The 15,332-nt window shown below is 55.9% G+C and overlaps 1 protein-coding gene across 1 annotated transcript in view; it reads right to left on the reverse strand.

The window, feature by feature from the left end:
• Positions 1 to 1,131: 1,131 nt before the first annotated feature.
• Positions 1,132 to 15,332, reverse strand: part of VSTM2L (V-set and transmembrane domain containing 2 like) — a 37,838-nt gene continuing 23,637 nt past the window's right edge. Inside the window, exons 2-4 of the mRNA XM_042980429.1 lie at positions 13,896 to 14,065; positions 12,526 to 12,576; positions 1,132 to 2,442 (exon numbers count right to left, since the gene is read on the reverse strand). Of these exons, the coding sequence (XP_042836363.1) occupies positions 2,170 to 2,442; positions 12,526 to 12,576; positions 13,896 to 14,065 (494 nt within the window). The 3' untranslated portion in view covers positions 1,132 to 2,169. The remainder of the gene's footprint in view (positions 2,443 to 12,525; positions 12,577 to 13,895; positions 14,066 to 15,332) is intronic.

Consider the following 15,332-nt stretch of genomic DNA (forward strand, 5'->3'; position numbering starts at 1 on the left):
GGGACTCCTCTGGCATGAGCCAAGGGGAATTAAAGCCCGGGGCATGACAGGAGAGGTGGTGATGTTCAGCGGGGGTCCAGGTCTGGAAGAGCAGAGTTCAGCGACTGGGTGACCTTGGGCAAGCTACTTAACCTTTTGATGCTGTTTCCTCAACTGTAATACGGTGATGGCCACACCCACGGGAGCAAATGAGATCCCAAAACCTCTGACCCAGCAAACCCACCTGAGAATCTCATGCTCACGTACGCCAGGAGACCTGGGCGAGAATGCCCATGGCAGTGTTATTGATAAGAGCACCCAGGTGGGAACACAAATTTTTGTCAACAGTAGAATGGATAAATCAGTTGTGGGATATTCATGCAGTAAGAAAAATGGACAAATTACAGACACATGCAACACACAAATGATGCTCACAGAGCAGTACATGCAAGGACAGAAATGATATGATTCCGTGCATATAGTTCTAAGTGAGAGACCAGACCCCGCTGTATTGCTTACGATGACATACATAAGGGCAGTAAAGCTATGAAAAGAACATGAAAAACGTGCCCAACTTAAAAGTCAGGGCGGTGGTTACTCTCTAAGAGGGAGGCAAGTGGGTATGATCAGGACCGGCTGGGCTGGGGGCTTCTGTTCTGGACTGCTGTGGTTTGGTAGGTGGTGGCTCGCCCGCATTTGCTTTATAATGTCTTTATTGACAAAACAGTGTAAACGTGTTTTACGCACTCTTCTGTATGTGTGATTGCCTCAAAATCTAAGAATAATTCAAGTGCCTGGTGACGGGACTGGAGCTGGACGAAGGCTGGCTTCCCTTGGCCCTCCCCTCGTGCCCCAGCCAGCTCACGTTCTGCGCTTGGGGGACAGAGAGCAGAAGTGAGAAGTTGCTGGCCAGGCCGTCCCCACCTGTGCCTCTCCTGCCGCACTGCTCCAGACACAAATGCCCCAGAAAGACACTGCCCGAGGGTTTGTTTTGTTTTTTTTAAACCGCTTTATTCAGGTTGGCTGGTTAGTCACGGATTGGATCATGTGTACAGGGTTACCCACACACACCCCCCGGGCAGAGCCCTCGGCCTCTCCCATATCCCAACTCCCGTCAGGGAGTGGCCAGACGTTTGAGCCAGTTCCCGGGCAGAGCCCTCGGCCTCTCCCATATCCCAACTCCCGTCAGGGGTGGCCAGAGGTTTGAGCCAGTTCCCAGGGGGTGTTGGGCCCAATAGAAATATTTACAAATCACCAGGGGGCGGGTGTCCCCCCTGATTAGGAATTGTGAGGAGGTTGGTACTGGGGGGCTTTGGGCTCCCAACAGCCCCAGGCCCTTGAGTGGGCGTGGCATGGGCCCCAGAAGGGGGCTGGGACATTGGGAGCTGGCAGAGGGGGGCTCCTGGGAGAGCCTCGAAGACCCTCGAAGGGGTCCTGCTGGTGCAAAACTCTGCATTGGGCCACTGGGTCAGAGGGGAAAAGGCCCTCCTTCGGACTCGCCACGTAAACGGGCAGATTCCTGGTCCCCCCACCTCTGCAGAAGGTGGGACAGGGAGCTATTTCTTAGGTATAAGGAAGCTGGACAGGAAGGACCCACCAGGAGGCAGTGAGGTGTCTCCCTCTCCTCCCAGGGCCCGAGTGACCCTGTTTACAGGACATGGGCTCAGAACAAGGCTCTCCTGGGGGCTCTGTCGCCAGGGGAGAGGCCCTAGTTCTGCTCAGAAGATTCAAGTCCAAGTTCAGGGAGGGGTCACTGTCCACACCCCCAGGTTCAGGCGGGGGATGATGGGGAAGGAGGGAGAATAAGGCTGGGAGGCCCTGGCTTGGGACAGGATGGGGAACAAGCAAGCAAAGCAAAACACTGGACTCCACTGAAGCTGGTGACAGAGAGGCAGCCTGGCCCTGGCATGGTGCCCACCCCGGCGTTCGGGGCGGTCGTCCCCTTAGTGCCTGGGGCCACCTTCTCTGAGCCAGGTCACCGCAGGGGTCTGAAAAGGGAGGGTCGGGCAGGGCTTACATGCTGAGCAAGGGAGTGGTGGGCAGAGGGCCGACGTGGTGGCCACAGGCAGTCTTGGGGATGGGGAGGCGGCTGGACCCAGGCGGTCCCGTCCCCCGGGGTCCAGCGGCTCCTCATGCACTCTGTATAGCTGTAGGGGCGCGGGGTGGGTGGGCGGCCAGGTGGGCATCAGTCTAGAGGCTGCAGGCCTCCTCATCCAACGAACGCTTCCGCAGCTCCTTGCCCGGCTTTGGGGGGGGTGGGGCGGGCGCAGCGGGTGGGGCTTCGGGCAGGTGCAGGACCGAGTTCTCTCCCGGCTGCACCCGAAGGTAGGCCTTGACCTTGTGGTGCCGGGCCTTGCCGTCGCTGAAGTCGATGACACGGCACTCATAGGTGCCTTCGTCCGTGGGCTTCACCCTTGACAGACGCAGTTTGTGGGAGATGTTGCTGCCTACCACCTTGACCACCTGGGGAAGGGGACAGAGAGACCATGACCTGGCCATCAGGTGGGAGCTGGGAAGACGGGGAGCGCTGGAACCAGGAGCACGCTTGTAGCATGGGGCCCCAGAGACACTCCCACAAGGGCAGTGGGAGGCTTGCAGGAGAGTGAGTTAAATAGCAAAAAAGTAGAAACGACTTCAGCGTCCATCAACAGAACGAATAAGTAGGCGGTAGTCAGTTGATGTGATGGAATACCGCACAGCAGTTAAAAAGCCTGAGCTAGAGTTGGGCTCAGGGACCTTCAGGGAGGGAGAGCTCATTGCCGAGCCCCTCAGGGCCACGTCATGTCTGTAAATAAACGCATAAAAACACTCCATCCTGGCTTTGGAGACAACGTGTGTGCAAGTGTGAAAGCAGACGGGAGGGGATGCAGTGGTCGTCTCTGGGCTGGAGCCCAGGGGAGGTCCGTGAACCTGGGATAGACTGCAAAGTGAAGTCTTCGCCTAGTGTGAAATGTTCTACTTCTTTAAAAAAAAAAGGCAGGGCGGGGCGGGGGAGGGGGGGTCGCCTGGGTGGCTCAGTCAGTTAAGTGTCCGAGTTCGGCTCAGGTCATGATCGCACGGTTCACGAGTTTGAGCCCGGCGTCAGGCTCTGTGCGGACAGCCCGGAGCCTGGAGCCTTCTTCAGATTCTGTCTCCCTCTTTCTCTGCCCTTTCCCCACTAGTACTCTCTCTCTCTAAAAAATAAATAAAACATTAAAAAAAAAAAAAGGTTGCTGATCACAAATATATCAGGATACTAACTTCACTCCAGTTGTGGGGAGCAAGAATATCTGTAATATTTGCCTTTGTACTTTGGCTCCGTGCTTATTTGATTGGGTTTAAATTAAAAAAAAAATTTTTTTTAATGTTTAATTGTTCTTGAGACAGAGACAGAGCATGAACGGGGAAGGGTCAGAGAGAGAGGGAGACACAGAATCTAAAACAGGCTCCAGGCTCTGAGCTGTCAGCACAGAGCCCGACACGGGGCTCGAACTCACGGACCGTGAGATCATGACCTGAGCTGAAGTCGGATGCTTAACCAACTGAGCCACCCAGGTGCCCCTAAATTTTTTTTTAATATTTATTTATTTTTGAGAGAGACAGAGTGCGAGTGGGGCAGGGGCAAAGAGAGAGAGACACAGAATCCAAAGCAGGTTCCAGGCTCTGGGCTGTCAGCACAGAGCCCGACGTGGGGTTCGAACCCATGGACCGTGAGATCATGACCTGAGCTGACATCGGACGCTTAACCGACTGAGCCACCCAGGCTCCCTGGGTTTAACATTTTTTATTTTAAAATTGAAATATGGGGCACCTGGGTGGCTCAGTCGGTTAAGCGTCCCACGTCAGCTCAGGTCATGATCTCACGGTCCATGGGTTCGAGCCCCGTGTCGGGCTCTGTGCTGACAGCCCAGAGCCTGGAACCTGCTTTGGATTCTGTGCCTCCTTCTCTGTCTGCCTCTCCCCATCTCATGCTCTGTCTCTTTGTCTCTCAGAAATGAATAAATGTGGGGCACCTGGGTGGCTCAGTTGGTTGAACATCCGACTTTGGCTCAGGTCATGCTCTCCCAGTTCAGGAGTTCAAGCCCCACATCTGAGCTTTCAGCTCAGAGCCTAGAGCCTGCTTCGGATTCTCTGTCTCCCTCTCTCTCTCTGCCCCTCTCCCACTCGTGCTCTGTCTCTCTCTCTCTCTCAAAATTAAATAAGCATTAAAAAAATTAAAAAAGAATGAGTAAATGTTAAAAAATAATAATAAAATAAAATAAAATTGAAATATAACTTGTATGCGGTAAAGTGCATACAGTTTGATGAAATTGAATTCATGTATGCCTGTGTGGCCACCACCCAGAGCGAGGCATGGGACACTTATAACCCTCTAGGGCACACCCTTGCGGTCCTTCCTCATCAATACTCACCCCCACCTACTCTGACTTTTGTCACTATTGATTAGTTTTGTCTGTCCTTGAACTCTTTTCGTGTGTGGCTTCTTCCACACAAGAAGGTATCAGTGAGACTGCTTCATGTTGTTGCAAGACTCAGTTTGTCCTTTTGCATCGCTGAGTAGTATTCCATCACAGGACCACACCACAATTGGTTTATCCAGCCACCAGTTGATGGACAGGTGGGGAGTTTCCAAGATTAGAGCTCTTATGAATAAACCCGCGGCGAATATAGAGCTACTAAGAATTTTTGCCAACGAGAAGAGAAAAGGTTGTCACTGGGGAAGCTTGGTGAAAGGCAAGCGGACTCTATGATCTATTACTGCCATTTTCTGTGAATCCACAGTTCACCATAAGAAGTTAAAAAGGGTAGGGGGAGCTGGGCCTGGAGAGGACAGGTGGGAGGGGCTCCCATCCTTCCCGGGCCCCTTCTTACTTGCCTGCCCTGCCCCATGCAGCCCCCACCCTGTCTAGACAGAACGGGGGAGAGCGGTCCCCGGCTCCTTCTCGCTGACCTCACCACCTGCTGGCATCACTACAGGCTCGCCAGGCCAGGCAGGAGCTGAGCGGGCTTCAGACCTGCAGCCCCAGCCCTGAGCCCTACTGGTCCCTCTCCCCTGGGGTGGGGGCCCGGGGGGGGGGCACGGAAAACCAGCTGTCATGTTCTTGCTAAGCCCCAGCTCGTGGAGCGGGGAGGCCCCCGCCAGCCACCCTTGCAGTGAGGAGGCCGGGAGGCAAAAGAGGGCCCTCTCCGCAGGGGCGCGTTCACTGTAGACGTGCCTGGGCCTGTGCTGGGCACACGCACGTGTGGCTTACACTCATCCCACTGACCTGCTCGGGCCCCTGGGCCCCCTTCGTCTCCTCCAAATGCCAAGCTGTCTCTCTGACATCACGGCCTTTGCACATGCTGGTCTCTCTGCCTGGATGCTGTTCCCCCACCTCTCTTCACCTGCTTGACCCCCGTTCATTTTCAACAGCACCTCCTCCAAGACGCCCTCGATCACAACCCCCCGTTTATTTCCTTCACAGCAGTTATTACAGTTTGAGAACCATTTATTTGTTGACTTGATTTTGGTTTCTTTCCCTGGCCAAACTATAAACACCATGAAGACAGGGATGATACTTATTTTGTTCATCTTAGTGACCATCCAGGGCCTTGTCCTCTGTAAGCAACAACCAACATTTGTTGAATGAGTGGACTCACGCTAGGTCCTTCTTTCTTCAAGGGAAGTGGTACCCAGATATCATGCTTTCTAATTTGAGGTCACGTCACCCATGACTATACCCACCTTACAGATGGTGAAATGAAGGCTCAGAAAAGAAAAGGGGCTTCCTGTGGGCACTGAGTCAGCGAAGGGCAGAGCTGGGAACTAAACCCAGGCCTGACTCCATGCATGCATGCTACCCCTCCAAATGGTGTGACAGGCCCATCAGGGGTCACCCAGCACCGGCAGGGCCACAGGGGCGCTTCCCAGGCTCCAGGAGGGAAGAGGAGGGGTGGTTGGGTGGACAGCCAAGGAGCCTGGCCCGTCTTCTCTGGTTCTGAGCCTTCCGGCTGGCTGGCCATCACCCCCACAAAGCAGGAAAACATGGGCTTCTGGTAGAGTGGGAGGCACGAGATGGGACACAGGCAGGACTCCCAGTAGCGAGACGGTGAGGCTCTTGGTGTGGGGCTGAGGACCAGCCTCCCCTGCCCAGCTCCAGGCTGGGCCCAGCTGGAGGCCACCGGCCCTGCTGATTCCATCACCTCTGACCAAGGGCACAGGGAGGCCCCGTGGCCCCGCCATGCTCTCAGGCGAGTTAGGAGATGCTGTTGCAAATGCGCAGCGGGGAGCGAATTACCTCAACATCTGTTTCCCTCACGGATATTAATTATCCTTCATTTGTCAACCCTACAAGGCGCTAATGGAGTAATAATGCGAAGCACCGGGAGCGGCCGCTCCTAGGGAGGGAGCACCAGCCGCAGCCCACCCCTCCCGCCCCCAGACGCGAGGCGAGGCCTGGACCAGCCCTCCCCAGGCAGTCTGCTCTGCGCCCCACCCCCCAACCCTGTCGCCCCTTCTGCCAGCAGAACAGAGGCCTCTCAGAGAGGAGGAGGGAGTCCGGGAGCACTGCCAGGGTGCTGGGAGGCCGGGTCTGACCCCAACAAGCCACCAGCACCCAGGCTCTTGGGATGGATTCGTCGTGCCTTTGGTGGACATTTGGCAAGAACGCACTCTGAGCTGGGTGCTGGGGTCACAGCTGGGAAGCAGCCAGACCCCAGCAATGCTGCACGGGCTCACCGAGAGCCCAGACCCCACACCGAACCCCGCACCTCAGGAAGAGTGCCACATGAGACACGGCTCTCTCCGGCCCTGGTGTCTACCCTTTTAAGCACCGTCTGGAGAAGGCAAATAATAAAAACCATAACAGCAGTAAGAGTAGGGCTCGCAGCCAGTGTTTACAGAGCACTTGATCACTAGGAGGCGATGTGCTGAAAGCTTCATGCATCATTTTTGAGCCTCGCAATAACCCCGTGATGTAGGCCCTGCCAGGATACCCATTGCATGGGTCAGGAAACTGAGGCTCAGAGAGGTAAGGTGATTTGCCCAAGGCCATCCAGCTGGTGACAGAGACCAGGCCTTAACCACATCTCTGGTGAGCCTCCCGTGACCAGTAAACCACAGGTCTACCTTTTCACCCTTTCCTACCTCCTTCCCTAGGTCCCCAGCCTTCCTTGTCTTGAGGGAGCCCGGCCCATCCTCAGAGGCATATCTTATGGGAGGGGGTCCACCATCCTGCTCCAGCTTCTTGGGGGCGGAGGAAGCAGCCTGTTGGATTTCCTCATTCACAAACTGGGCAGAAAACCCTATGGCTCAGCCCTCCAGCGACACTGGAGAGGCCAGGAGGAGAGGAGACCCCCGCACGGCAGCCTGGCTGTAAATCATAATCACCTCAGCACAAGCATCGACAGGCCTTAGCAGTGCAATTAAGCACCTAATTATGCTGAAAGAGACAAGGCGAGTCCATGCCATGACCAGGCTCAGCCTCCTCCCTGCTCACCCATGGCCCAGGCCTTTCTGGGCCTGGCAGGGGCACCCCTGGGCCCTCAGGGCTGGGGTCTTTCTCCAGAGCCACACCAGGAAGAACGAAAGGTGCTGATATATGTCCATGGTGCCAGACCTCTCCTACCTGCAGCCTCATGGCTGAGCCTGAGAGTGACAGGGTGGCCCCGGGAAGGTGCCGGGGTGGGGATGGGGCGTCAGATGGTCCCTACCCCACGCCAGGGCCTGCCCTGAGCTCTGCCACTCCCGTGCCGCTTTCGTCAGCCCCTTGGCTTGTTCAGAATCCATCCCGGTCTCTCCGAATCTCGACCCCAGAAGGCCTCACCTGCTCCAGCCAGGCCCTCCCACGTCATCACTGCCTTTGCTCCTTCTGCACTCTGGCACAGTCAATCCCAGAATCCCACCGATCTTTGCTCTGAACATCACTGGGCCCCTCCCCTTCTCTCCAGAGTCCAGCCCCCTTGCACTGGCCAGGGTCCCAGCTTCTCTCATCTGGTCATCATCCCAGCCTCCTCCCAGGTCTCCCCAAAGCCACTGTGGCCCCTCCTAATCTGTTCTCCATGACAGCCAGACAGATCTTTACACAATGTCCCCAACTCAGGGCCCTTCCATCCATGGCTCCTGGCAGTACTTGCCCAGGCCCCTTGGGGTCTCATCCCCACCTGCCCCTCGGCCACACCAGCCTCCTGCACTCCTCAAACCTACACACCCAGCCAAGATCCCCGCTCCTAGTCATCAACACCTCTATACTTCAGTGCTTACTTCAAATAGCACCCCCTCCAGGAAGCCCTCCAGAACCTCCAGACTAGGCCAAGTCCTCTGTTACTGGCTCAGACCCCTCCCAGGCAGCTGTCCTCAGTTTGATGGTCACAGTTGTAATTTTATTTTTCTCACGTGTGATGATTGGATTACCATCCATCTCCCACACTGGCCTGGGAGCACCCGAGGACAGGGATCGGGTGTGTGTGACCGTGCATCTTCGAGGCCCCCACTGCTCTACGGATGTTTCAGGCATTCCTGAGATGAATGGAGTGATTCTGGCTCCACGTGAATCTGGCCTCCCTGGAGAACCTCAGGACTTAATGCCCTTATGTATATTGTGGATCACTGCAGGAATTTAAGATAGAAACGTCTAGAGCAGAAAATAAAAATCGCAGTCAACCACGAGCCACCACTTGGCCTGTTAATTCTTTGGGAAGGAGGCAGACGTCGTGCACTGCTCCAGCTGTTCCAGCCCTCCACCGGAAACACCCAGTGTCCACATGTGCACCACACCTGTGGAGCAGCTGGGTGGCTTTCGCAGGGGCTTGGCCCACCCGGCCGCTTGGTCTGACAAAGGCCAGTGTCTTTCATGGAGATTTCATGGAGACCCCAGAGACAGGCTGCAGTGGCTTCCTGAGGCCTCTTCAGGACTGTCCCCTTTGAGTTAGGTCAAAAGAAAAACTTGCAGAACTTGAAAACCACCAATAAGAACAAGAATTTGCCTGAGCCACAGAAATGAGGCCCTGAAGGTAAAATCCCCAGCATACGCAAGCTACCAAGGGAGATGTGTTTAGGCCAGGGGTCCTTCCCCAGGTCCCAAGTGAAATGAGATCATTGATGGGAAGCAAAGCGCTCATCATGGTTCCTGGCATATGGCAGGCACTCTCTAAATGTTAGCTGCTTTATTATTATTACTGTTGTCTCACAGAGGCCTGTCCTCCTACATAACTGGCCTCCCTACAAGATTCTGAGCTCTTTCGTCACCTCACCTGTCTCCTGCACAGGAGCTGGGCCCCCTTTCATGCTCCAGCCACCACCCCCCCCCCACATGCTGGGAATAGGGGTCTTATGACCACAAATTCATGGGCAGTTTTCAATCTAGTAAACCACACTCATTCACACAGCCAATCTCTAGGACTTCATACTATACAAAGTGTTAGGGCTCAGGGATGCCAGGTGCGGGCCCCACTGCGTCCTCAGCACAGTCGATCCTGAACCTTCCCGGGGTTACCATGGCAGCCCCAACAGGTCACCGAGCCCTCCGGCACCAGGCCCCTGGAAGCTGATGCCACTTCCTGCCCCAGAGCCTGAGACCCCACGGTGCCCACGCTGCCCAGCCAGCACGTGATGCTATTTAGCTCCCACAGTGTTTTTCAAATTAGGTCCCAAAAGTTAAAAATCAGGAGCTGCCCCGGTTGGTTGAGCGTCTGACTTCGGCTCAGGTCATGACCTCCCAGTTTGTGAGTTCGAGCCCCGCGTCGGGCTCCATGCTGACAGCTCGGAGCCTGGAGCCTGCTTCGGATTCTGTGTCTCCCTCTCTCTCTCTGCCCCTCTCCAGCTTGTGTTCTCTCTCTCTTTCTCTCAAAAATAAATAAACTTTAAAAAAAAAATAAAAACCAATTAACTTTTTAAAAAATCAGGAGCTGCCCATCACAATCAGGACTTTTAGAAGGCACAGGGCTACCGGGCCAAGTTCCTGCCTGGCTCATTTGGCTGGTCCAGATACAGGGCCTGGGTTCTAGGCCCCGTGGCCCCACAGGAACCACTCTGTGCCTTCATGTCACCTGTACATGTACAGGTACAGGTACAGACAGGGATGCACATCATACTGGCCTGTCCGTGCACCAAAATCTGTGTCTGGGTTTATACCACCGTTGGCCTGGGTGTGTGTTTGTATATACCATTCAGCTATTTATTGGGCACCTACTATGTACCAGGCACTGTACTAGGCTCTGGGAATGTAACAAGTTCATCAGGCAGGCACAGTCCCAGCCCCAGGTGTTGGGGGGACAGCTATGAAACAAATACACACATGGGTGATTGCAGATGGAAATGTGGCCAGCAGGGAAAAGGGGTGCCAGCTGAGCCACAGGGTCAAGGGAGGCATCCTGAGCTGAGCTCTGAAGGAAGAGAGAGGAGTTTTCTGGGCAGAGGAACCGGCCCATGCAAAAGCCAGGAGGTGGGAAGAAACGAGAAGGCAGAAAAGCAACCAGAGTTGGGAGGGGAAGGGGGCCAGGTCAAGCAAGATGAGACAGCACAGAGGGTGAGAAGAGTGAGTCGAGCGGAGCCTTGAAGGCCATGGAGACAAGTCTGAGCCTTCTGGACTGCGGGAAACTAGGATGTGCATCTGTTCACAGGTGTAGGCTAACTCCGTGCCTGTGTATTTAGGAACTGTCGTGTGTGCGACGCTGTCTGTACAAGGAGGTAGTCTCTGCCTCTCTGTGAGGTTCCTAACCAGACCCCCGGAGCCCCAGCTGGAACAGGAATCACAGGGGCTGGGGGTGGGGAGTGATTGCACAATCACGCTGAGCACATTTATTTTATTTAACTAATTAGCAGCTTCGCATTCCCCTCACGTGGGGCCTAGCAGCTACGAATTCTAATCCTCTAAGTCAATTAGATTATTCTTCCCTTTGCCTGAGACACTCCTTAAACCCCAAACAGAATCACAGCAGAAAGAGTTGCAGGTATAGTAACAGATACACAGGTCTCCACCTGCCCAGGCTTCACTGGTGGGTGTCTGGGTAAGAAATGGGGCATTGCCTGTGGAGAGGGTGGGGGGCACGGGTGGAGGGGGGAGCTAGAGCTGTCCTAACTTGGAAGCGGCTTGAATTTCCAGACCCCAGCTGTGAAGGGCCCTGGGCAGACCGTGCAAATGTTGCTTTAAAGGCCCTTGTTCTCTCACATGCCCACCTCTTGTCAGAGTGGCTGCGGGACCCTCCTCCCTGGCCTCCCTGCCTCTGTTCTGCCATCTTCAATGTCCAGCATGGCACCCCCCATGCCTGCTGGTGCCCACTCTTTACACTGTGACTTCTGCTGTGGGACAAGGCTCCTCAGCACATCTGTGTCTCATTGACCTTGGGATACAGAGCTCCCCCACAAACTCTTGAAAAGTGGTGTTAGAATCAATAGAAAAGAGTGAATTTGGAGGTCACTCCCCCCCCCCCCGCCCACATACACACTATACCCTTGTGGGCACCTACATTTCTAATGTTTCTAGTGGATTTACTAGTCTCCTGCCAGGCTGACCTGATGCCCCATGTACCAATCCAGCCGGGCCCCATGGTCACACATGTCCCTAGGCCTGTCCCCATCCTCAGCATGCTTTTCTCTTTCCCTTCCTTTCTCAATCCTGTGTGCCTCTTCCAGGCCTGGCTGGGGATGTCCCTTCTCCACAAAAACGGTCACTCCCTGAGGCCCCTGGGTCCCCAGAGGAGGCCCCAGCAGAGTCTGGAGACAAGGAGTTCAAGCCCCGAAGACAGGCAGCTCAACCACGTCATGACCACCAGCAAATCTTTGACCCCGCTAAGCCTCAGTTATCCTACCTGGAAAATGGGCAAATGCTCGGCCATTCCCTACGGAGTTGTAGCACTGATAAAATGAGTCCATGCATAAGAAGGCACGGCCACGGGGCGCCTGGGTGGCTCAGTCGGTTGAGCGTCCGACTTCGGCTCAGGTCACGATCTCGCGGTCCGTGAGTTCGAGCCCCGCGTCGGGCTCTGGGCTGACCGCTCAGAGCCTGGAGCCTGTTTCAGATTCTGTGTCTCCCTCTCTCTGACCCTCCCCCGTTCATGCTCTGTCTCTGTCTCAAAAATAAATAAACGTTAAAAAAAAAAATTAAAAAAAAAAAAAAAAGAAGGCACGGCCAGTCTTGAAATCTTTCGGCTGTAGTTCCCCTGCCCCACCTCACCCCTGGGAACCAGGCTGACCCAAGTGACCATGACATGCCATCACAGACAGTCATGATGGGGTGAAAAAAGCCAGCTTAGTCTCATTAGACCCTGTTGGTTCCCCAAATAAAAAATGCTGCTGAGACAGACACAAAGTATCCAGGATGCACACAGCCTTGGCCCCGACAGGACAGAATGCATCTTCTCTCCCCCTGTCATTTTTTGTGCCTGTCATTCAATGAACTTGAAAGATCCGCGTCTTTTAAAAAACAGAACGAGGCCATTTTTTCCCCCTTTCTTTTTTTTCTTCTCCTCCATCTTCAAGCCCAAGCTCCCAGCTGAACTGGACCCTTTCTTTCTTTCTTTCTTTTTTTTTTTAAATTACAGCTGTGTCCTCCATTAGAGCCCTTGCAAGAAGTCATTACCAAAACTCACACTTATTTTGGTGGCGTCCTTCCCTGTGTCTTCCTGCTGAGATGCTTTTAGCTGTGGGGAGGGAGCGGGAGGGGCGGAGAGAGCAGAGACAAGGCATTAGCGTCATGGGGCAGGAGCAGGGGACAATAGCTAAGATTGTACCTACAGGGCAAGTGACACTCTAGACTCTGGAGCCGGGCATCCCTCAGCTCTGTGCTGCCTCGGGGTGGGGGTGAGTCAGAGCCAAGGAAGATAAAGAGGGGGTCTGTTAAACCGTGCTGTGCATTTAGATATGTGGGGATTTGGGGATCTGAGGGGTGGGTCAGCCTGCCTGGTATGTCTGTTGGAATATCTGTCTCTCCACTTGTGTCTCTGTCTGTGGATGTGTTTGCATTTTCAGGTGTATCACACCCCGGGTCGTGTGTTTGTGGCAGATCCTGTCAGAGTCCTGCCCACATACTATTCCCTGCAGGCTGACCCCAGATGCTTCCACCGCAAATACCTGCAAATCTGTGGCCAGGAGCTTCCTCTGACCCCCCGCCCCCCACCCCACCCCTGCACCGAGACCTCTGAGCCCTGTGAGGCAGGCTGGAAGCGTTGAAGAGTTGACACAGAGTTCAATACGTATTTGCGAACATGTTAGAGGCTATTTCACGAACACGCGAGAATGTGCGCGCACGCCCGTGTGTGCACATGCAGGTCCGTAAACATTTACGTGTTCGTATGTCGAATGGGTGGGCAGATAGGCACGTGCTTGTATATTATTTGCCTTGACCCAGCCGTAAGAACGGAAGCGTCTTAGGTCGGGTTCCCCCAGAAGCCGACCTTGAGACAAAGATTCAAGGGCAGTAAGTCCACCTGGGAGGGGATCCCAGGGAACTGGATCGGTAGGGGAGTGGGTGGGTGAGACCACAAAGGGGAGGAAGTCAGTAGTGCGCCCCCGGCACCCCTGTGGGCAGCCGGAACCCACTCTCGCTGGGCACCTCAGGGACAGAACGCAGGGCTCTGCAGTTACCCCAGCTGCGGGCCAGGTTGCTGGGGGATGCGTCCTCTGGCTCCGTCAGTCATCGCTGGACTGCCTCGCTGGCCAGCAGGCTCTGTCGCCCAGAGAAAGCTCTCAGGCAGAGTTGGAGGGCTGGTGGCAGGTGCGTGCAAGGGCACCCACAGCGTCTGCTCCGGTGAGTGCGTGCGCAGGGACCGGGTTGCCCGCCTTGCCCTGTAACCTCTGGCCTCAGTTTCCCCGCCTGTACACTGAAGGGAGGGACCCTGCTCTTTGGAGGGGCCTTCTTGCGGCGGCCTTCCCCGGTGCTCAGCCTCGGTCTGCCTCCTGCTCTACCCCCCGGGGCCAGGGTTCGCCCAGCCTAGCTCAGGTGTCACCCCAGGGGCGGTACCTGGTTCGAGGCCCACGCCTGCTTGTCGGTCCAGTCCCTGTGGCTCCGCACGTACCACCACTGGATCTCCAGCGAGTAGGAGGGGGAGCCGCTGCCGCGGAAGGAGCAGGCCATCTCCACGTCCTCGCCCGTCCGTGCAGTCATGTCGTGCGGCGTCTCTGTGAACAGGGCTGTGTGGAGAAAGTGGGGAGGGGTGGCTGGGGCCCTGGAAAGAGCAGGGCCAGCGAGCACAGGGCTGGCGGGTCAGGGAGAGGTGGCAAGACTGGGAGCAGACGGGCGGCGAGCGCCAACGGCCTGGCTTCACGTGGGGCCCCTGGAGGAGCTCACTGAGGCTGGGCAAGGGGTGTGCAACAGCAGCTGGCAGGACGCGGGGATGAAGGGGCGGGTCCAGGGCCCTGAATGCCCCACACCAGCTGGGTGTCTATCCCGGAGTCCGTGGAGGTCACGGGACGCCCACCCAGGTGAGGGATCAGAGAAGGGCCGGGTTAGAAGACATGAGCAAGGAGGCCTGGGAGGAAGCTGCCGTTTTTGTTAATTCTTCCAGAGTTTTCTAGTCACCCCCGCCAGTCTCCCTCCCGGGTTATTCGCAACCCCAGCACCACGGTCTTGTAAAACCAAGTCAGACCTAGCCAAACCCCTGCTTAGAACCCACCTGGCTCCCCACCACACTAAGATAGAACCCACCAGGGTGGGGTTTAGGGCTCCCCCTCCCCCGGTCTCCTCTCTGTCCTCTGAGCGTGCCTCACTCTCCCCTCACTTTTGCCCTGACTGTCCCCAATGCCTGGAATGCTCTATCCTTGGTCTCTCTGCCCAACTGGCTCCTTCACGTCACTCAAAGCTCAAACTTGGTCCCTTCAGAGCGGCCTTCCTTGACCACCCGGGGTAGGATCCCACCTCACCCCAACCTCCTGCCCACGCGGTCACAGTCACATATGTGTCCACGGCAGGCACTGCGTGCCGAGCTCCTGGAGAACAGGGATGTGGAGCCCCCACCGGTTACACCGCTCCCAGCACCTGGCGGGCGCTCTGCGCGTCCTGAATGGGTTGGACATTTTCCATCCTCTGACGGCCCCCAGGGTGCGGTGGGAGCCGCACCTGCCTCCTGTGCCTCCCAAGGCCCAGCTCCCCGTGAAAATCCCAGGGCAGGCAGCTCTCCCGACCCAGCAGGAGCCCTGCCCCCCCGCCACCCCCACCACACCGCGAGGTAAACGAGAAAACAAATGCCCATTTAATGTGGCCCGTGCCCCTCCCCACCATATGTTCTGTCTCTCCTCTCTCCAAACGAATATTGTCCTGAGATGTAATTAGAATTCTTTCCTCTTCTCAGGAGAGATCATCTCGCCCTGGAAAGACGCCTGGCAACAAGCAGGTCACCCGGGGAATGTGTGTCCGTCAGTCCTCCCACCTGGTGCCCACCTGGCTGCTGCAGCCTGCCGG

The sequence above is a fragment of the Panthera tigris genome, chromosome A3 (assembly GCF_018350195.1).
Source record: "Panthera tigris isolate Pti1 chromosome A3, P.tigris_Pti1_mat1.1, whole genome shotgun sequence".
Taxonomy (NCBI): domain Eukaryota; kingdom Metazoa; phylum Chordata; class Mammalia; order Carnivora; family Felidae; genus Panthera; species Panthera tigris.